This window comes from Ceratotherium simum, chromosome 1 (genome assembly GCF_057802395.1).
Source record: "Ceratotherium simum simum isolate JZ-2026a chromosome 1, ASM5780239v1, whole genome shotgun sequence".
Taxonomy (NCBI): domain Eukaryota; kingdom Metazoa; phylum Chordata; class Mammalia; order Perissodactyla; family Rhinocerotidae; genus Ceratotherium; species Ceratotherium simum.
Genome location: NC_141900.1, coordinates 23261014 through 23288983, shown reverse-complemented (window position 1 = coordinate 23288983; position 27970 = coordinate 23261014). Strand labels below are relative to the sequence as shown.

Below are 27970 nucleotides of genomic sequence, written 5' to 3'. Positions count from 1 at the left end.
ATTTTCTGCCATTTGGCAGGAGGCAGCAGTCGGAAATGAAATGGATGCACCAATCCTTCTCATCTTTCTCTCTCTCTCTTTCTCTCTCTCTCTCTCTGCTTGTTATTCATTTTTCTTGCTCAGTCAGAACGCTTGGCAATTGACAGTTGCGGGTAGAGTAGAATAAACTGTTGGAACGCATGTCTGTGGACAGTTTCCAGCTCCACCCCAGCAGCTGTCCCCCATCAATTCAGGGGAGGTTTTATAGCCGCTTAATACACTGTGTTGGAGTAAAGTCAGAAGATGGTGATAAGTCAGGCTGTGTTGGCCTCTCAGAGCCATTTATGTAGAAAAGAACCCTACTTGTTCAGGAATACAGTTGATACTGTTTGAAAATAAGCATGCACATTGCTTAAGGTCCATGTAAAATGATGACTCTTTTCTACAAGGTGCTTCTGTAGCCTGACTTTTCGTGGGGGCCTGTGTGTGGTTGAGCACGTTTCTCTGATGCGTCTGCCCTCGTGTGTGTCCGTAACACACAGGAGAGGACAGGGGAACTCTACAATACATTTATATCTTCCTCTCATAAACTTTCATGTCCTGCCAAGGGTTTCAAGATATTATTTAAAAATTCTTTTATTTTTATTTTCTTCTTGTGAAATCATAAGTTCTCTTTAGATGCAGGAACCTATTTTCATTTTATAGGGTCCCTCTGATAGTGTATTTCTCTCTCTCTCTTTTTTTTTTCTTTTGGTTTGCAATTCATTACATTGTTTTAGAGAAATGACGGATTCACTGACCGTTTTATGCTATTGAATTCCTAAAATGAGCAAGCTATTTAGAAAGCTCTTGGGAACTTTGCAAGAAACAGTCTTTTGTGCTTTCTTTTTGCAACTTTGCTTATAGTTTTAGTCTGAAGGGTTATTTCGTCTTTGCCAGGCCAGCAAATAATCAGTGTCTCTAGATTCTCTTAGAATGTATTTTCTTTCTCCTTTCCAACAAAGTAAAATGCAAGTGTTTAAATATGTCTTACCACTCAGTGCCAAACACAAAGGAAATGTAAATAGATCGTCGGACTAATTCACATCTGCCGGAGAGTAATTGTTGGATGCGTGCTGATTAAGCATAAAAATTTTTTTTTAACCAAGCTTTTAATTAGGCATCTGCACCGGGTCACATAGATGAAATTATAAAATGTGATTAAGGAGTCTTTCATTCTTTGGAAAAACAAGTGGCTACGCTAACATCTTGGTGTCCTTTTGCCTATAGATAGAGTGTTGGAATCACTGGCTGCTTTTGTAGAGAATCAAGGAACCTTCGACCCCAGAAGCCTGTCACTTCCCTGCTTCACTGCACCACTGAAACTTCCCAATGCCTTACAGGAGTGCGAGAGGAGGGCTCTCCACATTCTCACCAGATGTACGAATTCTTAAAGTTGTACCTTAGAGTTATCTTTTCTGACTTTTTCATTTTACATAAAAAGAAACTATATCAAGAAAAGTTAAATGGCTTGCCCAAGATCACATAGCTATTGAAATAATTTATACTAGAGCTTGTGTTTCGTGCTGGTTACAAAGTTTTGTGGGTTACAGCGCCCTGTCACCTCTCCACCTCAGCATTCTCAAAGCCCTCCTCCAAACAGCGCATTTTGGAGGACTGCAGAAAGTAGACCAGGCTATTGCAATGGATTCCCTTGTTTGCAATTATTTGCTTCACTGCCTCCCTTCATTAACTTAATCAAAAGAATATTTCAGTTCACCTCTCAATTTTCATATTCAGGAGTTAAAGATATTTTACTTAGTGTTCTGACTGATATGATTTGAGGAACACAAAAGAGTGTCCAAGTCAAGATATATCCTGGACTGTTTGAAATTCTTAACATTTGTGTTGAAGTCTTGGGTTCAATTCCTGAATCTCACCTACTTATCAATGCAACTTTAGACAAGTTATTTGACTTCTTGTAGGTTCAGTTTCCACACATATTATTTGCATAAAGTACAAATAATAATGCCTATCTCATATGGATTTTGTAAGGATTAGGTAAGATAGACTTTGTAAATACCAGATAAATATATTAAAATGGTAGTCATTATGGTTAGAGAAATTCTAGGTGCTGTTAATGTGGTTAAATGGATTGAAGAATTAAGCTGTCAGGAAGAGTAACACACAGGAAGAAGTAATTAACACTCAATAATAGGAGGTGGTCAGAAAGATGGTCAAAAAGGTGAAGGTGGCCTCAGAGGGTGACGAGGAGTGAGTTAGTGGGGACAGAGCAAGAGGAGAAGCAGGAGGCTGGAAAGCACATAGCGTGGGTAGGGGCATGGCTCTGAAGTACTTCATGGGCCAACAGAAGCAGAGTAGGTTGGGAAGAGGCAGGAGATGTTGAAAATGTAGACTCAGGGCTTTATATGCTGCGCTAGAGAATTTGGACTCTATTCTTTTCTATGTTCGGGCCCTGATGGACCTTAAGTAAAGAGGATATCAGAGAGTGTGGTGTGGAAGATGAGTGGACAGGGAAGCGGATGGAAGGCAGTGCTCAGCGCTTCACAGCCATTAGCACTAATGCCCTTGATCTGCAGAATATTCATGCTCTCCTGGTTCCTGAGCCAATCCTGACCAAAAGAAGGGATTTATTAGCAATCCCGTGTACTCCTAGAGGTCAACATGAGATCAGGGAACCCCATAATCCCACAGGCTCGTTGAATCATGCTGTGTGCTAGGCTTCCCATTCCTCCTTCCCTAGTCTTTTCCTGCCGTGACATCAGGAAGACCAGCTAAGAGACTGTTGCCAAAGTTCATACAAGACATGGTGAGGTCCTGACCTCAGGTGGTGGAAGTAGGAAAAGAAAGGAGGGAACAAACTGCAGGGATAGCTAAGAGGTAGAATCCAAGGACCTTTGTCTTAGAATTTCAGAGTGAGGAAAACACCTCAGAGATCATCTGCGTCAATATTCTCTTTTTATAACATGGTGCCTGACTCAAAGTAGTAGCTGGGAATAATAAATCTTTGCTGAGTAATTTAATGAATAAATGAGGGATGAGACCCAGAGATGTGTTGACACCACTAATTACTGGCAGGCCTGGCATAGGAATATAAACCTCCTAACTCCTAAATCAGTGCTCTCCCCATTATGCCACACTTGGTCTTATAATGTAAAAAAAAAGAATTAAAACATTATTTGAACCTTATTTTAGCGCTACAGCTCGATTTACCTCATTTTCAATCACAATGTCATTTATAATGTAGCACATAAGAATTAATAAACAAAAATTCTTTTGATGAAGGCATTTGTCCTGCCTCTTATATCTTCCATAACCTAAGTATTTGTTTTTGCATTTCTGTGTGATTTGGTGGATATCTGTGACAATGCTATCAGCAAGACAGATGGTGAAAGTCAGCAGGACCATGGTAAGGTCTAGAACCTCCAAAGTAAAATCTCCTCCAATTGATGTCTGCTTTTATAACTTTCACTCTAAAGAGACCGTTTGGAAATTTTAGAAACTGCCTTAAATTATTCCCCAAAAATGGTGCTTCTGCTGTTCTGAGAACAGAAATCGAGGAAGTAGACTTGATTTTTAGCAAAAGAAATTAGATTTAGGTATCAGGAAAAGCTTTTGGGCAATAAGAGACATAGAACCCTGTAATAGATTCATCAGGGAACCTGAGAAAATCAGATAAGGGCCCATTTATTTCCTTGGATGTTTATCTCCGGACCTTTCTCACTTCGTGATATAGTTGAAAATACACTAAGACCCGCATGTGTGGATGTTCTAAGTTCTACCCACCACCCCTACCACCACGGCCACACAGTTTGGACATGCTTTTGTCCATCTGATCGCTCCACTCTAACCACATTGTATTTATTTTCCAGAAGGGAATGAGGAGCCCAAGGATGCTTTCATGAGGCACTAGCCTTCCTTGTTGGGAAACAGTGTATTCAGTTACAATGACGAACATTATCTGTCCTCTCAAATTTCTGCAAGCAAACTGCCAAATAATTTAATAAAATTCAGCAATTTCTTTTCTAAAGTTCAAACTATTTATTCTTTCTCATCCTTAGGATATTTTTACTTTCTAATCATTATCAGTCATTTGTTAAAAATCTTAATATATGTATTTATATGTGTAACATTACGATAGTGCTGTACCATTCACAGAACATTTTCGCAGACATCTCTTTCCCATAAGGTAGGTAGAACAGCTATTGTTATCTCCATTTTATAGATGAGGAAACTGATGTTAAATGACTTGCTCAAAGAGCAATCCAAGGAGACCCAGCTTCAGTTCTGTGTGTCTATCTGACATTCCGCAAGGCTTCACTTTGGAGAATAAATTTTCTCAACAGCAGTTACTTTCAATTTAATTGAAGTGATGAGTAACGCACCCCCAAAAATACATGTCAAAATTTATCATGTGCAACTATGACATAAACTATCTACTGGGGCTTTGGAGGAAAAAAAAAAAACAAGGAGGAGGATTGGCAATAGATGTTAGCTCAGAGCCGGTCTTCCTCAGCAAAAAGAGGAGGATTAGCATGGATGTTAGCTCAGGGTTGATCTTCCTCACAAAAAAAAAAAAAAAACAAAATTTATCATGTTGTGGGGGTTGTGGAATAGAGTGACAATGAATAGTCAATATTAGAATAAAATTGCCTATTATAATAAAATTATATATTATTATTATAAAAAAACACAAGCTTCAGAAAAGGTCAGTCAAATCCTATTAGCTGGAGAGGAAACTCAAAAAATAGTAATTTTTCAATGTAGAGTGCTTGGAATCGGTGGGATGGGAGTAGTCAGTGAGAATTTTTTTCCTTTCAACAAAAATCTATATGAGTTGGCAAAAACAGAAGTTAGAAACACTAAAGGCAGTAAATTTAGCTGTGAAATCTATTCCAGTTTTCCTCTAACTAAATCTTTCTATCCTTTATTCATTGAGAATTTATCCTAAAAACCTAAAGAGTTTTCAACATAGTAATGATACTCCATATATTTTGTGTAGAAAACTCCCACAAAGGAGTAAAGCCTGAGATGAATTTGTAGTCGCAAACATGAGATAGGAGAAATCTAGTAGGAATGATGGAAGATATCTTTGAAGAGGTGAGGGAAGAAATGAATTAGTTGGGATGAAGTTATACACCTCAAGTGCGCTTGAGGGTAGAGGAATAGCAGAATTCAACTAAAAGGCAAGTAGCAAGTTGTCAATTGTGAACAGTAAAGATACCAGCTTCACAAGAATGGTAACTTACTGGGCGGTGAAGACAAAAATAAGTTAGAAAGACTGTTGGTAAAGAGTGTTATGGGCCAGCCCCGTGACTTAGTGGTTGGGTGTGTGCGCTCCGCTACTGGCGGCCCGGGTTCAGATCCCGGGCACGCACTGACGCACCGCTTGTCCAGCCATGCTGAGGCTGCGTCCCACGTACAGCAACTGGAAGGATGTGCAACTATGACATACAACTATCTACTGGGGCTTTGGGGGGAAAAAGGAGGAGAATTGGCAATAGATGTTAGCTCAGAGCCGGTCTTCCTCAGCAAAAAGAGGCGGATTAGCATGGATGTTAGCTCAGGACTGATCTTCCTCACAAAAAAAAAAAAAAGATTGGTTTGAATCAATCAAAAAAAGAGTGTTAAGCAGTAGGTCTAAAGATTGAGTAGTTGGAACTTAATAGAGAAGACTATAGGATGACAATGGAGTGTGAAGTAAATTATTCTTGTCTGGTCCAAGGTGGTGGTTAAGGAAGGTAGACAGCAAGTGGTAAGTAAAAGAGGTGGAAAAGGAGGATTCCACAGGCCGCAGTGACTCAAAGAATGTGGGAGCAGAGGAAAGAGGTATAAGAATAACTCCACTGCGGCAATGCTTTACAAAGAGTACCCTATTTTCTCCAAAATGATGAAGTACCCAAAAGGTATCCAAGACTGTATTGTGATTTCCGTAACTAAGAAAGAAACCAGTGATCTTAGATTTTTTTTCCTTCAGGCCAGCAATGTTAAACCTCCTGCTTCATCAGCCTCACTCTCCTTCACTTGCACCTTGAAATCCCACAATTGGGAATCAGCTCATTATGAGACCAGCCCTATGGGAATGCCAAGCTCAGTCACACTAAGTTTGACCAGTAAGCCTGTGGTCAGTAGCCCTAAAACCATCTGGCCTCAATATGGCCTAAAGTGAATGGCCATATAGGAAACAGTGCAACCTTGCAGGTAATATGGTAATGAAAATATGTGCTTGGCTTTTAAAAGAAATGCATCATCTTATTTTTATGGAGAATCTTTCTTTGGTAAAATTAAAAGGGTTTTCACGCGCTTATCTCATTCTCACAGTAGCCCTGTGAAAGAGGAAATGAAGGAGATATTTTAATTCCCATTTTATAAAAGAATAGATTGAGAGATGGAGAGATCAAGTGACTCTCTTCCAATTCTCCCTCTTAAGTAGGCCAACGGGATTAGAGCTAGAGCCAATTTTCCTAATGATGTCCTTTCTGTGCTCACAAGCCCAGTCTATCCCAGGACTTGGCGTGGCACTGTCGGATAGCACATACCAGGTGGCTCATATTTTCATTTCACAACATGTAAATGACATTCGTACAGAACAGTCTATAAATAACCTCCCCAATCAGTTCTATCTGAAGAAGCAAATATTTGCTTACATCACCATCTACAACAGTTTTGGCATGACACAATATCTAGGCATCTATATATTTTTTAAAGTGGGCAATTGAGTACTGTCAAGTTGTTAGATAGTTTTATCCTGTGATAACTGACTCCTCATCTTTTGCATTCAGAAATCTTCTGTGTAGCTCCATAAGATATCATTGCAGAATTCTTTATCGCTTGCTTGCTTGATGCCTTGAAAAACTGCTCTGAGTGGAAAATATCCATAAATTTTAAAAGGCAGTCTTACTAAGAACCACAAATAGTTCTCATTTTGTTTCTAATAGCAAGATCACATTAAAACTCAAAAATAGATAACATTAATCACTATAATTCAAATAACTACTCTTCAGACCTGGCAGGGAACCTTGAGATCTTTGAACGTTAGCCTTAGTTCTTTTTTCCTGTGAATTTCTGGGAGAGCAGAGGGAAGAATAAAGCATGTTTGGGGGCTGGGGGTTTGTTAACAGTGGTTAAAGTTAGGGATAGCCTTAGAGGACGGTGACATTTGTTACCTTCCTGCCTTTTACCCACTCAGAAACCCATACTCATCCTTGATTATGATTGTGGTGGGAATATCTTAGCAGAACTGTCCTGGTTTCATAGAAGGATATTACTGAGGACAGATAATAATTACTGAAATAGCAATCATTTTTTGCATAATAATTTACAGCTTACAAACCCTTTCACCTGTGTGATCTCATTTGTTATTTCCCATGGAACAGTAAGTTACTGTTATTATTGTTCCTCATTACTTCTGAAGAATCTGAGTCACACAGGATTTAAGTGAGTTTTGAAAGTCACACAGCTAGTAAGGGATGGAGCTGGCAATCAGACCCAAGTCTTTGACTCCTTATCCCATATAATGTCTGCATACCACGCAGCCTCCCAAACCTACAGAAAACACTGGATCAAGAATGGAGGTGGGCAAAAAAATAGTCAGTGTGGTAAAAAAAAAAAAAAAAAAAAAAAAACCTAACCAAATAGGAAAAATGGGGAAATGAGATGTACTGAAGAGGAAACCCAAATGGCCAATAAACATATGAAAAGATGCTCATCCTCACTAGCAATCTGGGAAATGCAAATTGAAACCATGATCACACCCGTTAGATTAGCGAAAATTAAAAGTCTGAGAATGCCAAGTATTGTGTCAGATGGGGAGCAATGAAAATTCTGATAAACTACTGATGGGAGTGTAAACTAGTTTGACCTATTTTGTCAGTCATTTGCCATTATCTAACCAAGTTGAAGGTGCACATGGCTGTGCCCAGCAATTCTATGCCAAGGTACATACCTCAGAAAACTCTCCCATATGTGCCCAAGGGCCATGGAAAGAGGTTCATAGCAGATTTACCTTTAACAGCCAAAGATTCACAAGAACCCCAGTGTCCATTAACAGAAGAATGGATAAATATTAATAATTAGTGATGTAGTCATCCAATAGATACTATATTGCAATGAAAATTAATGAACTACAGGTACAGGTATCAAAATAAATATCGCAAATGCATTTTGAGGGAAATTACAGAAGATTAACAGGTATACCATTTACAAAAGGTTTAAAATATGCAAAAACATGTTTTTTAGGGATGTACTTATTTAGGGATTAAATATTATTTAGGGATATTATTTATGGGTACTTGGATATTTCATAAAAATATAAATTATATGTGAAGAACAAACCTCAAATGCAGGACACAGGTTACCTGTGGAAAGGGCAGTAAGGGAATGCAAGTGGGAGAGGGGTGCTACCCAGGGGGCTTCAATTAATACGAGCAGTATTCTAATCATTAAGCTGGAAGGTGGTACACAAGTATTTATTATTCTTTCAATTTTTTAATGTGTAAAATATATGATAACTTTAAAAATAGAAGAGGCAGGAGAATAAAAAAAGTTTGTCTGGATCAGAGACTTCTCTGGGATTCTGGGATGACCAGAACCAGCTGAAAATGATGCCAAAGCATCCCCAGCTGCCACAGCCTAATGAGGAATCATAGTAGCGGGGAGAGGATGCCCGTCCCAATTCAGTCCTGAGTCCTGGTCCACTGTCGCAGCCATGACACCAGCACCCACTCTGTTGGACAGAATTGAAGAGTGAAGTTCCATCTGACCAGTCACAGGGTCTTTGACATTTTCTAGAATCAAACGTAACCTGAATCTCTGGAAATGTTTGCTTGGCTTTTCTCTCTTTATATCTTTAACAGTTTCAAGTAGTTCTCTAGTTTTTGGGAAGAGTGAGTATGAACCGAGTCTATGTGGTTGAGGGCATTTTATTCATGTTGAGCAGTTTATTCATGGAATTATTTATTTTTAAGGGCATTTAGTGGAGAAAACATTTTATCAGAATCCTGAGAAAAGCCAGAAAAGTATTTAACTTTGAAAGTTCAATTCTGTTTTTCATTTTTGATGTTTGCAATCTTGATGGGCAAGGATGTCTCAGAATGAAATCCCTAGCCATTGACACTACCAATTTCAGAATTATCCTGATAAATTGATGTCTGTTGAGTTACTCGTTTGACAATCTGTGAAAACATATCTTTTCATCCCTTATACACTCCTCAGAATAGTCAGGCACAATCTCAATTTGTAAGTTCAATTCTCAAATATTATGGTTTTGAGGCTAAAAATATCAATCCATGATAGAACAGTTCTCCAAAAATAAAATTGTTATTCATACATAATTGAAATTTTTTAAAATAATTGTCTCAAACGAACATCTTTTCCTGCATTTTAAGGAGCAAATATTGTTTTTCTGAATATATTTTATGATGAATAATTTGCATTCAGGGCATTTTTAATATCATCAAGTTAACTTCTAATCAGTGGACTTCTGTAATTCTATGATAATTCATTGGGGAGAGAGGACAAATGCCTTTTTTGAAAAGATCTACAGAAATATCAATTTATTTAAGGTCAGAGGATGAGTCTATGGCAGCTTCCTGATTGAAAGTCAGGGTCCCAAAACCCCTCCATCCTATTTTAGCGACAATAATATTAGCAACATTTGTTGAGCCCTCACCGTGTGTCGGGAACTATCCCAAGCACTTTTCCTGCATTATCTCATTTCATTCTCACAACAGCTCTATAAATGAGGAACTATGGTTCAGGGGAGGTCAGTCATTGCCCAGGATCACATACCTGCTAAGAGGTAGAGCCAAGATATGGACCCTGATCCCTGATCCCAAATCCTATGCTCTTGCCCTTTACTCGTGTATACATGGAACCTTTGCAATTACACCTTGCTATAGATAGAGAGAAAAAAGTGGCCAAAATATTTTCCTCTTTCATAAAAAATAAAAAAGGCAGCTGACTCAGACAAGTGATAACAACAACAAAAAAAATCATAGACCACAGCTTTTTCATCCAAAACTTACAACACCGCTTCTCAATAGTTTGAAAATTCTATTAACTGTTTTGCACTGAAGATGGAAATGAAGATGAAAAAGAAATGTAGAACATGTGCTTCTTCAAGGTACAAATTCTGCTACCCTTTGCTTTCTGAGCCTTTCTTTCTGAGTATGAAGTTGTTTCTGAACTTCAGGAATAACCAAATAGCATTTTTTTCAGCATTGGATCATTATATTTGTTGGCAGACCCATTGTAACCTTGAGTCACCTAGAGTGAATTTAAATATTACTCTGATTTTCTCACTGCTTACTGAGAAACAGCACACCTCTCTCACTAGTCTCATAAATAATTCCATTTCTCTCTGTCAACATTAACCAAACTTACCTCATGTTGTCGATCTCTCTCTTTTTCTCCTGCAGGTGATGTCATTGTCTATATTAACGAAGTGTGTGTCCTTGGACACACTCATGCAGATGTAGTCAAACTTTTCCAGTCTGTTCCTATTGGTCAGAGTGTCAACCTGGTATTGTGTCGTGGCTACCCTTTGCCCTTTGATCCTGAAGATCCTGCTAACAGCATGGTGCCACCCCTTGCAATAATGGAGAGGCCACCTCCAGTGATGGTCAATGGAAGACATAACTATGAAACATATTTGGAATACATTTCTCGGACCTCACAGTCGGTTCCAGATATAACAGATCGGCCGCCTCATTCTTTGCACTCAATGCCAGCTGATGGTCAGCTAGATGGCACGTATCCACCACCTGTCCATGACGACAATGTGTCTATGGCTTCGTCTGGGGCCACCCAAGCTGAACTTATGACCTTAACCATTGTGAAAGGTGCCCAGGGCTTTGGCTTCACCATTGCCGATAGTCCTACAGGACAGCGGGTGAAACAAATACTTGACATTCAGGGATGCCCTGGCCTGTGTGAAGGCGACCTCATTGTTGAGATCAACCAGCAGAATGTACAGAATCTGAGCCATACGGAAGTAGTGGATATACTTAAGGACTGTCCCATTGGAAGCGAGACTTCTTTGATTATCCATCGAGGAGGTAAGATAAACACTGGCTCAACAATAAAATATGCAGGTAAAATAGTAGGATCTTTACAATAATATTGTAAAAATGGAGTTCTCTGGAGTTGAATGAAATCATACTTTAAAAAATAAAGGAAAAAGAGTAAGAGAGAAAAACATGAATCCAGGAAGCTGTGTTTTTTTATTTTGAGAATATATCTTTTCCTATTGTGTATTAAACACAATAATAATAGTGTTTTCAGTTTTATACATTTCTATTGCTATGAACTTGGAGGTTAAAGATTGAATCCCCAGGTATGAATGGGTTATATTCCAAAAGTTCATTAATGTGTCAGTTGTAAAGACCTCGAACTGGTTTCCCATTGACTTGACTAAGAAGTCTGATTTTTCCAATGGAAGCGATGCCCTAAGCGATGCTTAGGACTCCAGGCTAGCAGGAGGAAGCTGGTTCAACCCCTTCAGAGCCCAAGTATTGTCTTGGTAATTCCCATAAGGACACTGGGAGCTATGTCACTATAGAAAAATCTTTTCAGAGTGGTGAATAGGGTTGCTCAGGACGCTTCTTCCACTACGGCAGGGACTGCTCCAGCAATAATTACCCATAGTGCCTTCCGTGACATAGGAAGAGAGTTATAGAACAGGATCAGGGCTAAAGTTCTGGGCTAGGTGTTCTACGTGAAGTATGGACATGGGGGCAGCGAGGAGTGTGGTAGGAGCCTGAGCCCTGGATGTTTCTTCCCATCTACCTTCTCTGCTGCACTTCTCTGATACTTTGCTCTTGACAATCAATGAAACTAGAGAGAGAAAGGCAAGAAAGGCCACAGATAGAAAGGATACTTGAAAACAGTGTAAAGGCAAGGGCTCAGGCTAAGTCCTGGTTTTCCACCTACCACTTTGGGGACTCAGGACACTTAAAGTCCATGAGCCTCAGACGTCCCGTCTCTTATATTGGGATAATACTACCTAACCTGATGGTAGTGCTCTTAGTATTGAATGGCCCACAATAGGTGCTCATTAAATGTCTGTTGAGTCTAAATGAACACCGGAACCACAGCGGGGATGGGTCAGAAGGAGCAGTACTGTGAGGAACTCATGCGTGAAGAACACACGTGTAGCAAACATATGTGATTGCCTATTCGAAGCACTAAAAACAGCATGGAAGCCCTGTCAGTTTGAAGTGCAAATGAAAGTAGTCAAAGCTGAAAGAAGCACCTTTTATGATTTATTTGACCCTCTCTGCAGGTGTTTCCCCTTCAAGGAAGTATTTATATTGTTGATTCCTTGTGTGAAAATGGATGCCAAACGCTAGGCATTTGTGAGCAACACTATACAAAATGTTATGTTCCTATATTAAAAAGAGAGATTAATATGATAGCAAAAGTCTTAAAGTTAGCCTTCTTAAGGCACTTGAAAATAGCACTTGAATCATGATAATTAAATATTGACAGTGTATTTTAATTTCTCCTATTGCTTGTTTAAGACTAAAACAAATACGCTTAATTAAATAGTCATATCTTTATAATGTGCAACTGAAAATCAAATGTTTGTAACAGGTTCTTGATATCGAAAGATATAACTGAAAATCACTGTGTGGTATCCACTGTATGACTCACAGAAGCAAGTTTGGACACGTTTTATATGTAACGGCTTATAAGACATGGCATAGCAGTAAAAAAATATGTTGAAATTATTAATTTTATTTATTTGTGTATTATATGTATTTATTTTATAATACATATTACGTATTATATAATATGTATTTATTTGTATTATTGCAATTCACATCTTTTCTAAAAACATTTATTGTGTGCCTGCTATCAGCTAGACTACCCTATTCTTGCCCTTTCTTTCCTCCTACTCCCCCACCCCATTTAATCCTCAAGTATTCAGTTTTGTTTGCATTTTGTTTGTGTTTGAGGGTGAGGAATTTGTTTTTATTTTGTGGCTAGTGTAGAATTGCAGAATGTGGTATACTGTGATGCTTAAAGTACTTCTAGTCAAAAACCCCTTGTGTTTCCTCAAATTTCCACAATTTGCACTCATGTCTCTGAAATTAATAGGAATTAACACCATGTTTTTGTGATAATTCACTTTGATTATCTTATTAGGGGCTACTCATAATTGCTTATGGCCTCATTCAAATAGACATAGATCTTCAAGAGCAGATTCATAGGCCTGGGTCCTTGTAATGGGATCGTAGTTGGTTGTTTGTTTTTAATTATTTACAAGGATTTTTTTTATTTATAAAGTAATAATGTGCACAGTTTAATTTTTTTAAGCAAATAGTGTCAGAAGGTATGCAAAGAAAAGTAATTCTCTTTCCTGTCCCTGACTTTCAGTCCTTTTCCCAGAGGCAAACATGTTTTCCATATATATACTTTCAGAAATTTTATAGTCTTAACTAGCACATGCCTGAATATATGTAGTATGTTTAATAAAAATGGAATGATATACATACGTGTGTCTTGCTCTAAACATCTTGGTTATTAGGGTTATTTCATTTTTTAACACATAGCATTGTAGCATAATTTACATACCATAAAATTCACTAATTGTAAGTGTATACTTCAGTAATTTTGCTAAAATGATACAGTTGTGTAACAATCACCATAAATCCTTAGAACATCCATCATCCCAAGTTCTGCCAGCCCCAGATAGTCACCAATATGCTTTCTGAATAGTTTTACCTTTCTAGAAATTTTTTATAAATGAAATCATTCAGTATGTAGTCTTTTACTTAGCATAATGCTGTTGAGATTTACCCATGTTGGTGCATGTGTGACTAGTCTGTTTCTTTTTTATTGCTGAGTAATATTCCATTATATCGATATACCATTTTTTTTTAACCCATTCACCAGTGGATGGACATATGAGCTGTTTTCAGTTTTTGGCATTTATGACCAATGTTGCTATGAACGTTTGGATACAAGTGTTTGTGTGCACATATGTTTTCATTTTTCTGGGATAGATACCTAGGAGTGATACTGCTGCGTTATATGACAAGTATGCTCATTGTTGCTTACACTTGATATTGTCAGTCTTTTTGATTATAGCTATTCTATTGAGTATATAGTGATACTTTTTGTGGTTTTAATTTACATTTCTCTAATCTTTTAATATGTTTATTAGCATTCATATATCTTCTTTGGTGACATGCCTACTCAATATTTTACCCCTGTGTGTATTTATTAGGCTGCTTGTCTTCTCATTAAGTTGTAAATGTTCTTTATATATTCTGAGTACAAGTTCTTTATAAGATATATAATTGGCAAATATTTTCTGCTGGTGCATGGCTTGTCTTTTGTTTTCTTAATGGTGCCTTTTGAAGCAGAAAAGTTTTAAATTTTGATGAAGTCCAATTTATCTTTTTTATATATTGATAAATTCTGTTTGCTTATATTTTAAGAATTTTTTAACCTGTCTGGTGGGAGATTTTCTGTAGTTTTCTTTTCATGTGATGTCTTTGTCTGGCTTTTGTGTCAGGATAATACTGGCCTCATAAAATGTGTTGGAAAGTGTTCCTTCTCCCTCTATTTTCTGAAAGAGCTTGTGTAGAGTTGATATTATTTCTTCCTTGAAAGTATGATAGAATTCACCAGTGAAGCCATCTGGGCTGGGATTTTATCTGTAGAAAGATTTTTAGTTACTAATTAAATTTCCTTTCTTGATTTAGGTCTATTCCAGTTTTCTGTTGCTTCTTGAGTTGGTTTTGGTAATTTATGCATTCTAGGAATTTTTACAACTTATCTAAGTTGTCAAATTTGTTAGCATAAACTTTTTAACAAAATTCTGTAAGCTTCTTTTTTAAGAACCAATTGGATTCATTGATTTTCTGTTTTCTATTTCACTGTTTTCCACCCTAATCTCTATGATTTCCTCTCTTCTACTTACTTTGTGTTTGATTGACTTTGCCTTTTCTGTCTTCTTGAAGTGGAAACTTATATTAATGATTCTAGTCCTCTCTTTCTAATAAAAGCATTTAAAGCTATAAGTTTTACTGTAAGCACTTCTTTAGCTGATTTCCATAAATTTTGATATGCTGTGTTTTCTTTTTCATTCAGTTCAAAATATTTTCTATTTTCCCTTGTGATTTCTTCTTTGACTCATAGGTTACTTAGAAATGTGTTGTTTATTTTTCAAACATTTGGGATTTCCTAATTCTTTTCTGTTGATTCCTAGTAATTTCTCTGTGGAGGAGAACATATTTTGTATGATTTCAGTCCTTTTAAATGTGTTGAGACTTGTATGATGGCCTCATGCCCTGTTTTTTTTTTTTAACTTAATTTATCTAGGAGAGCTTTGTTTGCTAGTTCAGAAATAAGCATTCTACCTCATTATTTTTAATAACCATTTAATAAGATACCCACTAGTGGATATTTTGGTTGCTTTCATTCTTTTTCCATTATTAAAAAAAATGACATATCTTTGCACATCTATCTCTGCACAAGAGAGTAGATATATAGTGTAGATTCATTCTTTCAATGAGTATTTCTTGAGTGCCTACTATGTACTAGGCATTTTTTTGGCGCCAGGGATAAAACAGTACACAAAACCAACCACATCCTTTTCCTCATGGAGTTGACATTCCATTAGAGAGAGAACAAATAAAAAATAAATGCTAATATAAATATGTCCTTTGTTTATTTGTTAGATATCTCCTATTCCCTGGAGTTTTATTCTTGAATATTAATTTTATAACCAGTTAGTTTAGTGAGTTATCTTGTTTCTCATAAATTTTTCAGTTAATTTCATGGAATTTAGGGGCATACAATCATACCACCTACAAATAACAATCACTTTGCGTTCCCCTTTCCTGTTTGCATACCTCTGATTTGTCTTATCTAGTACATCTGACTCATTTCTTGAACACTGTTGGTTAATAGTGAGGATTATGGAAATTCCTATCTTATTCCTGGCTTAAATGGAAACAATTTCATTTTGCACAAACATAATATTACCTTTTTATTTGACATGAATATTTACCATGTTAAAGGAATACCCCTAAATTCCTATTGTGTGAAGAATCTTTATCAAGAATGGATAATGAATTTTATCAAAAGCCAAAAAAGGTATCTATGGAGAAGAACATTATTTTCTCCTTTGACTTATCACTTTGATGAATTGCATTAAGAGATTTATTAGTATTGAACTATCCTTTCATTCCTGGAATAAACTATATTATGCTTATAATGTGCTCCTGGATTCTGTTTATATATAATTTTGCATCAACATTGAAAGATGAGATTGGTCTGAAGTTTTCTTTTTCAGGTTTTGTTTTGTTTTGTTTTTTACTATCAGATTTTACTGTCGAAATTATACTGGTGTCATAAAAGCAACCAGTAGCTTCTTTCCTCTACTCTAAAACAATTTAAGTAACATTAAAGTTATCTATTTCTTGAAGATATAATACACCTTTGAAACTATCTAGTTCTGATGGGTTGGGGTGTGGTGGGGGATGGATACCCTTTTACAACTTTCTCAATTTCTTCCATAGTAATTAATCTTAGAGTTTCTGTCGTGCCTGGGCTCGGTTTTTATGATTTATATTATCCTACAAAATTTTCTCTTTTATTCATGTTTTCAAATGTATTTAAATAGAATTGAATCAAACATTTTGTAATTTTTTCTTCCATTTTCTACTTAACCTAAGAGTATGTCTATTATTCTCATTTCTCATTGGTGCTATTTTCTTGAATACATTAACTAATAGTTTTCTATTTTAATGGCTCAAGAAACATGTTGGCTTATTTATAAATAATTTATTGGCTGATGCTCAGCCTAGTATGGAATAAGGAATCACCACACTTTCTGCCCAAGGAGGCTGTTATTTGATGTCTGGAGTAAAGCAACCCCAGAGTGATTACTATAATCAAGCCTTGTCCTGTATTGTACTCTTTATTTATATTAAAATGCAACAAGTCCCCTACTTAATTTGTGAACTTCCCATAAAGTACAGTTGATTAGTATTAGAACATTTTCCTTCCTCTTTCTAGAAAACATAATCCCAAAAGTTTTCACTAGATCAGAATATTTCCTTCTTATGCTGGCAATATGCTAATTGACTAGTGTCAGTAATGCACATCGTCTCTTTCTTTTACATTCAAACAAAAATCAGAGTATTTGAGAGGCAGCATAAACTATATCAGAGCTGTGTTTGAGGGCCAAGCATAAAAATGATGGACTCAGAGAATTGTGTCTCTGTAGAGGACTCCTGCTTTAAAATTTCAAAAAGCGTATTATTAAACAAAAACATTGTATCACAAGTTTTAAACAGCACAGAGAAAATATTAAAAGCAAAGCTATAAGAAGTATGGGCGTTTTTAATAGTGCTAATATTTTTTTCTCAAAAAATTTTTTTTGTTTGGAAATTGTTTCAAATTCACATAAAAATTATGAGTATAGTATATAGAATACCATATACCCTTTACCCACATTGCTGTTAATGTTTTGCCCCATTTGCTTAATAATGTGTCTGTGTGTGTATGCATGCATGTGAGTGTGTGTTTGTGAACCATTTAAGACTAAGTTGTATGCATCATGCCCCTTTACTCCAAATATTTTAGTGTTGCTTTCATGTCACTGCTTGTTTGGAGAAATATGTAAGCAGCCAGTTAAATTTATAAAAGATACTTTTAAAGAAGCACTCAGAATTTTAAAACTACCATTACCACCACAACAACAAAAGACTTAGGAAATCATCAAAGACGATTTTAGCTAAAAAAGACAGTCAATACTTACCAGTAATAAGGATCCGAGATAGGAATATTTCTGAAAGAGAGAAAAGTGCTGGTTATTTTAAAAGAGTACTATCCAGAGAGTTTAGGGGAAAATCAAAGTAGACGTTCCATAATCAGTATGTAATCCAACTTTCCACTTGATGTCAGCAAAAACAGCATATGTGACACAGCAAACCAAGAAACAGATCCAAACCATGACGCGTACTGGCTGCTGTATTAACAAACGTGCCCTCAAGTCTCAGAGGCTTAGCACAATAAAAGTCTGTTTCTCACTCACATGATTTCCAGTGCATGTGTTCCTGGATAGCCGATTTCCTGGGCAACTCTCCTCCACCCATTGGCTCAGGGAACCAGGCTTCCCTCTGGTAGATCTCTATGTCCTGGAGCCTTGGAGTGCCCCACTGGATCCCCTCGAACCAGCTGGAAGATAAAATGCAAATGGAGGAGCAGAGGATCAAGCAAGAGGCTTTAGGAGCCAGCCTTGGGAGAGGTGTCCATCACTTGCTCCCACATTCCATTGGCCAGAACTCAGTTCTAGGTCCCATTAACCATAATAGGCAGGGAGATGTAGTATTCCTGTGTGCTCAGGAATAAGGGAATGGTTTGGGGTCACACATGTGGTAGATACTCTGCCCTTGACATTTCTTGTGTGCTGTCTGTACGTTGACCTGCACATCATGGACATACAACTACTGATTATGTCAAAGCATGAGATGAAGTCTTTTTAATAATATGATATTGTAATGTGATTTTAGGCTTTTGAGGTACACTCAAGCCACTGGTATATGTTTTAAAATTCATAGAGCCTCCTCACATTTCCCTTCCCTACCCAACTTTTATGGATAAAGAAACTTTGAGTTAAGTAATTGGCCAGAGTTCAATGAATGTGTGTCTTGGCACAGGGATGGGCAATTTATGGTCCCCAAATATAAGAAATAAGAAATATGAATAAATATCAATGATGAGGACTCCATCCTAAACATGGAAAATGCCACAGATCTCACAAGACATATAGCAAACTGGGAAATTGATGCATGCTGGCCCTTAGGGTGAGAGAGACAGGATGCTGAAATACTTGTAGAGTTGTTGTCACACCACTTAGAAGTAGCAAAAACAACTCAAATCTATGCCTTCTGACTGTAATATCAGTGAGTTTTACATTACAGGCATGCATCTCTTAAGGACAGGGATATGTTCTGAGAACTGCGTCATTAGGTGATTTCATCATGGTGCGAACATCATAGAATGTACTTACACAAACCTAGATGGTATAGCCTACTACACACGTAGGCTATATGGTATAGCCTATTGATCCTAGGCTACCAAAAGCTGTACAGCGTGTTACTGTACTGAATACTGTAGGCAATTGTAACACAATGTATTTCTGCATCTAAACATATCTCAACATGAAAAGGTACAGTAAAAATATTGTATAAAAGATAAAAAATGGTACACCTGTATAGGGCACTTACCATGAATGGAGCCTGCAGGACTGGAAGTTGCTCTGGGTGAGTCAGTGAGTGAGTGGTGAGTGAATGTGAAGGCCTAGGATATCACTGTACACTCCTGTAACTTTATAAATGCTGTACATTTAGGCTAGACTAAATTTATAAAAAAAAATTTTTCTTTCTTCAGTAACAAATTAACCTTAACTACTGTAACTTTTTCACTTTATAAACTTTTTAATTTTTTTAAACTTTTTGACTCTTTTGTAATAACACTTAGCCTAAAACACAAACACATCGATGAGCTATACAAAAATATTTTTCTTTATATCCTTATGCAATAAGCTTTTTTCTATTTTAAAATTTATTTATTTTTTTACTTTTTAAACTTTTTTGTTAAAAACTAAGACACAAACACGCACATTAGCCTAGGCCTACACAGGGTCAGGGTCAATATCACTGTGTTCCACCTCCACATCTTGTCCCACTGGAAGGTCTTCAGGGGCAATAACATGCATGGAGCTGTCGTCTCCTGTGATAACAACACCTTCCTCTGGAATGCCTCCTGAAGGACCTGCCTGAGGCTCTTCCTGAGGAGGTGTCACTCTTTTCAGAAATATATCCATGGTGGTTTGCTTGGTTCGTTTCTTTTTTTCATCTTAGATTTGCTTGTAAGCAGATTATAATGTACCATGAACATCCCTGTTTATTAATGAAAACCTTTTGGTGTTGGGGTCCACATTTTCAAACTTTTTTTTTTTTTTTGGTGAGGAAGATTGGCCCTGAGCTAACATCTGTTGCCAATCTTCCTCATTTTTTGCTTGAGGAAGATTAGCCTTGAGCTACGTCTGTGCCAGTCTTCCTCTATTTTGTATGTGGGTTGCTGCCACAGCATGGCTGATGAGAGGTGGAGGTCCACACCTGGGATCCAAACCTGTGAACCCAGGCCGCTGAAGCATAACACAACAAACTTAACCTCTACATCACAAGGCCAGCCCCCGCATTTTCAGACTTTTTTAAGGAGTTTGTTGAGGTCTGCAAAAGCTTCTGCTGAACCCTTCACTGTGAATTTTTTAGGGAGTTCTTCTCCTTTGTCTTCTCCTGCAGTTTCCTTTTCTCTTGCTACGACATTGTGATGGCTATAACATCACTGGGCGATAAGAATTTTTCAGCTCCATTATAATCTTATGGGACCACAATCATATGTGCAGTCCATTGTTGACTGAAAGGTTATGCGGTACATGACTGTATATCAGGTTCCCCAAATTTTATGGAAAGAAAGCTTTGATGGCTTCTGCTTGGATATACAGGATTTATTCATTTTCATTTACTCAGTAAGTATTTGTTGAGGATCTTCTGTGCTCAGTACTGTCCAAGTGCTGGAAATATGGCAGTAATCAAAACAAAGTCCCTGCCTCAAGAAGCTTACTTCCTCAGGGTGGAAGTTAGATAATAAACAAAGAAATACGTGTTAGAGATGAGAACGAAGGAAAACTGAGAAATGGTAAAAGAAAGGAGAGTGATGGGCATGAAAGATAGTTCTCTTTTGGAAAGAGTAGTCAGGGAAGGACATCTGTGCGGAGATCTAAAAAAAGTGAGGGAGCAAGCTGTGTGGATATCCAGGGAAGAGCATATCAGGAAGGCCCTGAGACAGGACTGTGCTTGAAGTCGACAAGTAACAGCAAGGAAGCTCGTGTGGCTGCGACTGAGTCGGGAAGAGATGTCGGGAAGAGATGAAATGGTAAATGAGGGCGGAGAGATTGTTGGGGCTGGAGGGAGGCAGGTCATGTAGAGTCTTATGTAGCCATGGGCCATAGAAAAGAATTGGGATTTTACTTTTGAATGAAATGAGAAGCCTTTGGAGTGTTTGAGCAAAGGAGTGACATGATATAACATAATAGGCTGTCTCTGGTTGCTGTGCTGAGAATAAACTGTTGGTAGGCAAGGCTGGAAACAGGCAGACAAGTGAGTTGGCTTTCACAGCCATCCGAATGAGAGGTGAAGAGAGACTGTAGAAGGATGGTAGGAGTGGAGGTGGTAAGAAATGGATTCTGAATGTATTTCAAGGGAAGAGCTAAAGAATTTGCTGATGGATGGGATGTGGGGTATAAGAAAAAGAGAGAAGTCAAAGACGGAAAAGCTTTTAACCTAAGAAACTAGAAGAACAGAGTTGCCATTTGCGGACATGATAAATATGATGGATGAAAATGGTCACAGGGGGCTTTAGAGGGAATCGAGAGTCCAGTTTGGGATGTGCCAAGCTTGAGATACCCTTTAGCAATCCAAGCAGAGAGGGCAGGCATGGATGGTATTTAAAGCTGGAGACTGAATGAGAACAGCTAGGGAGTGAGTTTAAATAAAGAAGAGAAACACTCTGAGGACTGAGGACTGGGGCCCTTCAATTTTAGAGGTCAGGAAGAGTGACCTGAAAAAGACTAAGAAAGGATGACTCGTGAGGAAGGAGGAGAATCAAGGGAGAGGGGTATCAGGAGCCTTACAAAGGAAATGTTTCAAGATGGAAGGTGTGAACAATTGTGTCAAGTGCTGAATAAGAGAGGACTGAGAATTTAACATTGGATTTGGCGAAAGGATCAAATATTTTGAGTTAATGTGACCATTCAAGTCAGTTGCAAATAACACTCAGATTTTTTTTTTAATTTGGTTGACTAACTGGGGAGAAGTCAATAATAGTGTTCTAGTCACTTGAAAACAAACCTCTTTCACGTTTGAACCTATAGAGTGCATTTATTTGCATGTACTGTGATTTTATATATGTTCTGAGGGTGGAAAGTACACTTTGTCCTTTCGTAATTACCCTAGATTATCCTTATTTTCTGCCATTCAACTCACATGAGATCAATCACCAAAATAACTAATGGTCCTATTTGTGCTAACATCTAAGTTAGTGAAATGTTATTCTGTGGTAAGTTCCAAAAGAAGGAACTGTTATACTTCTCAATATTTTAGACCTCATTTCATTTAGGGCTTATGAGGGGGAAAATGGCATCCATGGTATCAAGGAGATTCTTGGAGACAAGTGACTTTTTTGCTGTTTATCATGAAGTTCAAATACCATAAAAATAAAAATTTAAAAACTGCAGGATCTCTTTAATCCAAAAAGTACCCCTCTCCATCACACCACACCCTCCACACAAACATCAAGATAAATAGTCAAGTTAACATATCAATTATTTTACTTAAAAATATATCTATTGGCCATTTCTAAACACAAATGGAAGAATGGACAGAAGAAGTGTTTTATAGATGATAAATCCAATATACAGTGACAAGATATAACAGTTAAGTATTAATTTGGTATTAACCTTTTATTTACCTCACTTACTAATTCAAGGACACCTTAAGTGCAAAAAAAGCACGTGTTAAGATTTACACTCCCACAGTCACCAGTATAAATATAAATAATTGCTCTAATGGAGATATAAGGAAATGCCAATTCAGAGAAACTACTAGTTTTTAAAATAGTATCTAAAAAAAAAGAAAAATACTAGCTAACTTCCCTCAAAAGCAAGGGATGTATTTTATTTACCATTTTTCCTCAGAGCTTGGCATGCATACTTGTTAATTTATTTAATTCTGTTATGACATTAGGAAGAGAAGGATAGTCACAAAACAAAGCCAGGAAGATGCATGTGTGAGTCAAATAATGCAGCTGAGTACAAAAATGGACAAAATGATTTTTCTACTGATTTTCTTCTGTCTGGGCTTTTGAAGCAACTTTAGCATCCCTCCTTTGTCTTTCGTCATGTACAAAATCTTTGCCTAAGTTGTCTTTCTTCTTCCTCTTTATTCATTCTACAAATGTGCTAGGTGCTGTTCTAAATTTGGAGACATCCAGTGAACAAAATAAGTCCTTGTTCTTACGGAGCTGACTTTAAATCTAATGGGTAGTAACGGATTAATCTTGTAAATTAATCCACTAACTGTGCTCGTTATATGGCAGTAAAACCTGCCATACAACAATGTCTTCACTTAGATGAAAAACTCATTTAACTAGAGTCAGCATACCAGTCTCTAGGATAATCTGTGCTACTAATTCATGTGGCTGCTTTGACCATATCACTTAAATTCTCTAGCCCTTAGCTCCCAATTTGTAAATTGAAAGGAATCTGTAATGTCCACATCATCTCAAAAACTCTACAGTTCTTAATGTTTCTGAATCATGGGTTTATTTAGTTATAATTATGCATTTATTAGTTGGGGACCCCAGGAAAAAGGAGTTATAAGGAATGTTCTCTATAAGCATTGCCTATAGATAGTCTATAAATATATTTCCTACCCCATTCTAATCAGCAGTGTTAATTCCCTGAGCTCACAGCCCAAAAGTCTACTAACCTTATACAAAATTTGGTAGTAGCAGAATTTGGGATTTCGAGAAATGTCCGAGGAAAGAAGGGAAGAAGTGATGATGGTTATAGCCAATAATTCTGAAGCTACAGGCAGATGATCAAATTTTCTAGTATATAAAACACATTCAATCAGTTTATGCAAATTATTTTTATGTGGTGGGAGAGAATCTTAGTGTCTTTTCATTAAGACTTTTTTTAAAAAGTTATAAACTCAAATCTAAAAATGATCAGTATACAATAAATTTACCAAGTAAGTTTCAAATTCCTCTGGTTATAAATCTTAAAACTTAAGTAGTCGGAAAAAAAAATCACATTCCTCATTATTTGCCACTATAGTGTAATAAATTATATTTAGGAAATTGTGTTGGTCATGTTAAAAATGTGCTTTGCCTCTAAAGTGCTAGTTGCTTACGCCTGAGAGCAGTAAGTTAAGTGGACTGAGTGCAATTAAAGTTATGTGCAAGAGAACTGCAGATGGGAAACTCAGAAAACCTTGCCTTGAAGACTTTTGAATTATAGCACCTACATGTAGGCTCTTATTTGTTGAATAAATGAATGAAATCACCTACAGCATTATCTTGCTATAAAACATTATAAAGTCATGCTCATTTTTTCACATTGCAGAATACAAAACCGTAGACTTCTAATGAATATAAATTTTACCAAAAGTGCAAATGAAAATAATTGCAGTTATTATACAATATTTAATGGAAGTTATGCTAATTGCCCTAAAATTTAAAGAAAATGTATTGTTTTGCCTCTCTTAATTAACGTTATTTCACAATGTGTGGTACGTTTATGGAGAATTTTGTAGTACATTAGATAAATCAGTTTTACATTTCCAGGAGAGTAGATTTTAATGAGCATTATAATGTATTTCAGTTCAGAAACAGTTTTATGTTACAAAGCATCTTCTACTGGGAGATTGGAAAGAGTTGCACCAAAGTGACACTTCCACTTAAAATTTAGAATAAAATTTAGTGAGGGAAGCATAGATGAATCCATTTCAGTTAAATGGCTATAAATTTGGTATGAATATTACATTTTTACCATATGTTTTTTTCATATGTTAAAAAACTACACAAACCACACATGCCAGCAATCTAAAGTAAGTTTGGGGGCCTGCTAAATCCCACATAGAAAATCAAAGTGAAAATGAAGACATTCATACCATTAAATACATTCATTAGATCCACATTTAGCTGAAACTAATCTAATATCCATCATCCCAAGTGCTTATAGATAAGTTCCTCTCCCTCATGCCTTAGAAACTAGCTTGTATAGGCCCATCCTTTCTTCTTTCCCTCTAGATTCAAAGGAAAACTTGTAGGTCCTCTATCAAAGACACCAACTTCACCTTGCTCTGGAGGGAAGCCCCTCCTATTCACTCAGGAAACTGCTTCATCAATATGTTCTTTATCATGGACAATATTACAACTTCCTTTTTCTTTGGGCTCCTTACCCTTAGCCTATAAACCTGCTTGAATTTATCCCATTCTTTAAGAATCTTTTCTTGGTTCTGCATTGCCCTCCCGCCATGGCTTTTTGTTTTTTCTTCCGTTCCCAGCCAACTTTCTTGAAAGATCATCCATGTATATGGCAAAATATCCCACCATTATTCCATCAATCATTTGACAGTTATTCTTGGAGGAATATGTAGCATCTGTGCTTTCTTGCATGCCTTCCTCCTCTCACCCTACTGCTAACTGGTTTCTGTCCCCATCACACTCCTAAAAATGCTCCCTCTAATGTTAACAATGGCTTCCTATTGGTCAAATGAATACTTTTCATTTCTTTTAGAACCTCTCCTTCCCTGGTTTCCAAGATACCAGTCTTTGTGGCGGTCTTCCAATTCTCTGTTTCTCCTCAAATTCCTTTAGTGAATCTTATTTCTTTGTCCATTCCTCAAAAACTAAGATTTCCCAGATTTTGTTGCTTATAACTCTTTTGTTTTATGGCTCTATAGCCTCACCACCACTACCACAGCCACTCACATGATCTAATCACCTTTTATGGCTTTATTTCCCCTCTTAATACCCTTTTGTGCTTCTCTATGGCCTCTAGAGAACCAAGATCAACTCCTTATCTTACATCCAAATCCCTCATCATCTGGTCCATACCAACCTCTTTAGCCTCATGTCACATTCTTCATTCCACTAATATTCACTGAGCCTCTACTGTGTTTCAGACACCATTTGAAGTTCTATAATACAGCAGTGAACAAAAGAGATCAAAAACCCCTGGCTTCATGGAATTTATATTGTCCTAGCAACACACAACTATAGTTTTATACCTCCTTGTCATAGCAAATTATTTCTTCCTACATGAAAAATCTCTTCTCTTCCTTATTTTCTGGCAAACTCCTATTTATCCTTGAGACTTCAGGGCAGATGTTACTTCTTCCAGGAAGACTCTCTCAGCATCCCACAGTTCCCCAGGAAGCCCTATAAATAATCTTGTCATTTCTTCAGGTCAAGATTTTTTATTAAGTCATATCATTGGAGTTGCCATTATCTCCTTTCAGAATTTATCAGTAGAATCCCCAAAAGATGCATTGTACCTTCCAGACTTAAAGATCCCTGTCCCTTTAATAAATTATAGATGGACTGCTGGCTCACCAAGTGGTCAGTGGATCTCTGATTGTTAATAGTCCATGCAACAATTTTCTGGTATAGTCGAGAGGACAATTTATTGCTCCAAACAGCCTTGTTCACATATATGGTGAAAAATGAATAAACTTAGTATATTGTTCTTGTGTATTAAAACTATGCTATTAGCCTAATTATAATACAGTTCTAAAAATGGATACAAATCCAGCAACACAATCACACTTTACTTTTAACTTCTATTTGTCCATAAACTAAGGATCGCTCTTTTAACAGAAGATACAACGAGATTACATTACTTCTACATCTGTACCTTTTAGCATTTAGTGAATAGTGTTTAGCTATTTGCTCTTGTCAGAAAAGCCTACGAAATTCTTGAGTTTGCTTGCCAATTTTGTTTGAAGCTACATACTTTCCGACAATATACCTTAAAAATATAAGATTTCTTTTTCCCTCCTTTTCTCCTATGTGGATTTTCTCTTGTGGATCACCTTCCAACAATGGTTCCTGACTGAAGTCTGTCTCATTCTCCCCCCACCCCAGGGGTGTATTTGTGACTGTACAGGGTCATTTTCAGGTTATATTATGAGAAAAAGATCTCAGGGTCAGAGTTCGAAATAAAACTCTTTGCATTTTATTTATAAGAACTGCATTTCAGGCTCAAAGGAGGCCAGTGCTTGCCAGTCAATAGCTGGACTTCACCACACTCTGGTTCTCAACAGAATCCAAATTACAGGCTTTCTTTAGCCTAAGGACTTCAAAAAATTGCCCTGTGTTCAACAAAATGGGAAAGATCAAGTAAAGGAAAGGAGACCTTGTGATACCTTCAGGGGAGCGGAAGGAGGGAGGACTTTTTTGTCATAAATAAACTTGATATTTGAAGAGAGTGCCGGTAACATGCAGTGGAAGAGGTCAACATATTTGTCGAGTTAACCTTTAAGGTTACATAAAAATGTTACAGTACCTGTCTGTTGGGATAAAAAATTAGGAATCTGTTTCTTGGTTGTAATTTTAACTTCAAGAATCCACAACTTGAATTTCTGTTTGATATTAAGGCTACTTTTCTTCATCAGTTGTCTTGACTGGGTTCTTACCGGCATTTAGTGCCCAGGGGCCAGGAATGCTGAAATATCTTGCTTTGAGGGACAGGCACACATGTCCAAAAAGTCCCATCCAAAATTCCAAGTAGTAATGTCTCCATTGGAGAATGTTCTGACTCCCATAACCAGGGATCTTCCCTGTGCTTTTTGCCTCGGTTTCTTTTCTTTCTGCTGCTGGCAAAGCTTGCTGCCTTCTCAGGTAACCTTATAACCTTGCTCCTCGAGATCGAAGATGCCCTCCTCATTACCTGTGAGATGAGGTAATTTTGCATCCCACCTCAGACCTACTGAATCATAATCTGCATTTTAACAACATCTCCCAGGTGATTCATATTCAAATTAAAGTTTGCAGATTCAGATATGCAGTTTGGTCTATTGAATGGTTGATCCTGGCCTAGTGACAGAATATCCTAATTTAATAGAAGAGATTTACACCAAATTAATAAAGATCTCCCCTAAGGCTCCTAGGAAAGCTTACTTCAACAAATGTCTCTAAACTGGAGGAGTTTATGAAAATCAGTTAATGATTCTTGTGAAGCTTGTGTCTTAACGCACTGAAAAACTTCCTGGGGAAGGCACAGAAAGAACTGGTGAGCAAGTAAACTTCTGAGACAGCCAGGCACATGGAAGGACAGTCATGCTTCCAGGGTTTTCACAGAAACCAACAGACGCCCAGAAGGGGAGTTGGCATCAGA

General features: G+C 37.2%; 1 protein-coding gene across 1 annotated transcript in view; it reads left to right on the top strand.

Annotated features, from left to right (window-relative positions):
• MAGI2 (membrane associated guanylate kinase, WW and PDZ domain containing 2) overlaps positions 1–27970 on the top strand; it is a 978709-nt gene that overhangs the window by 747859 nt on the left and 202880 nt on the right. Inside the window, exon 10 of the mRNA XM_087434019.1 lies at positions 10398–11036. Within this exon, the coding sequence (XP_087290145.1) occupies positions 10398–11036 (639 nt within the window). The remainder of the gene's footprint in view (positions 1–10397; positions 11037–27970) is intronic.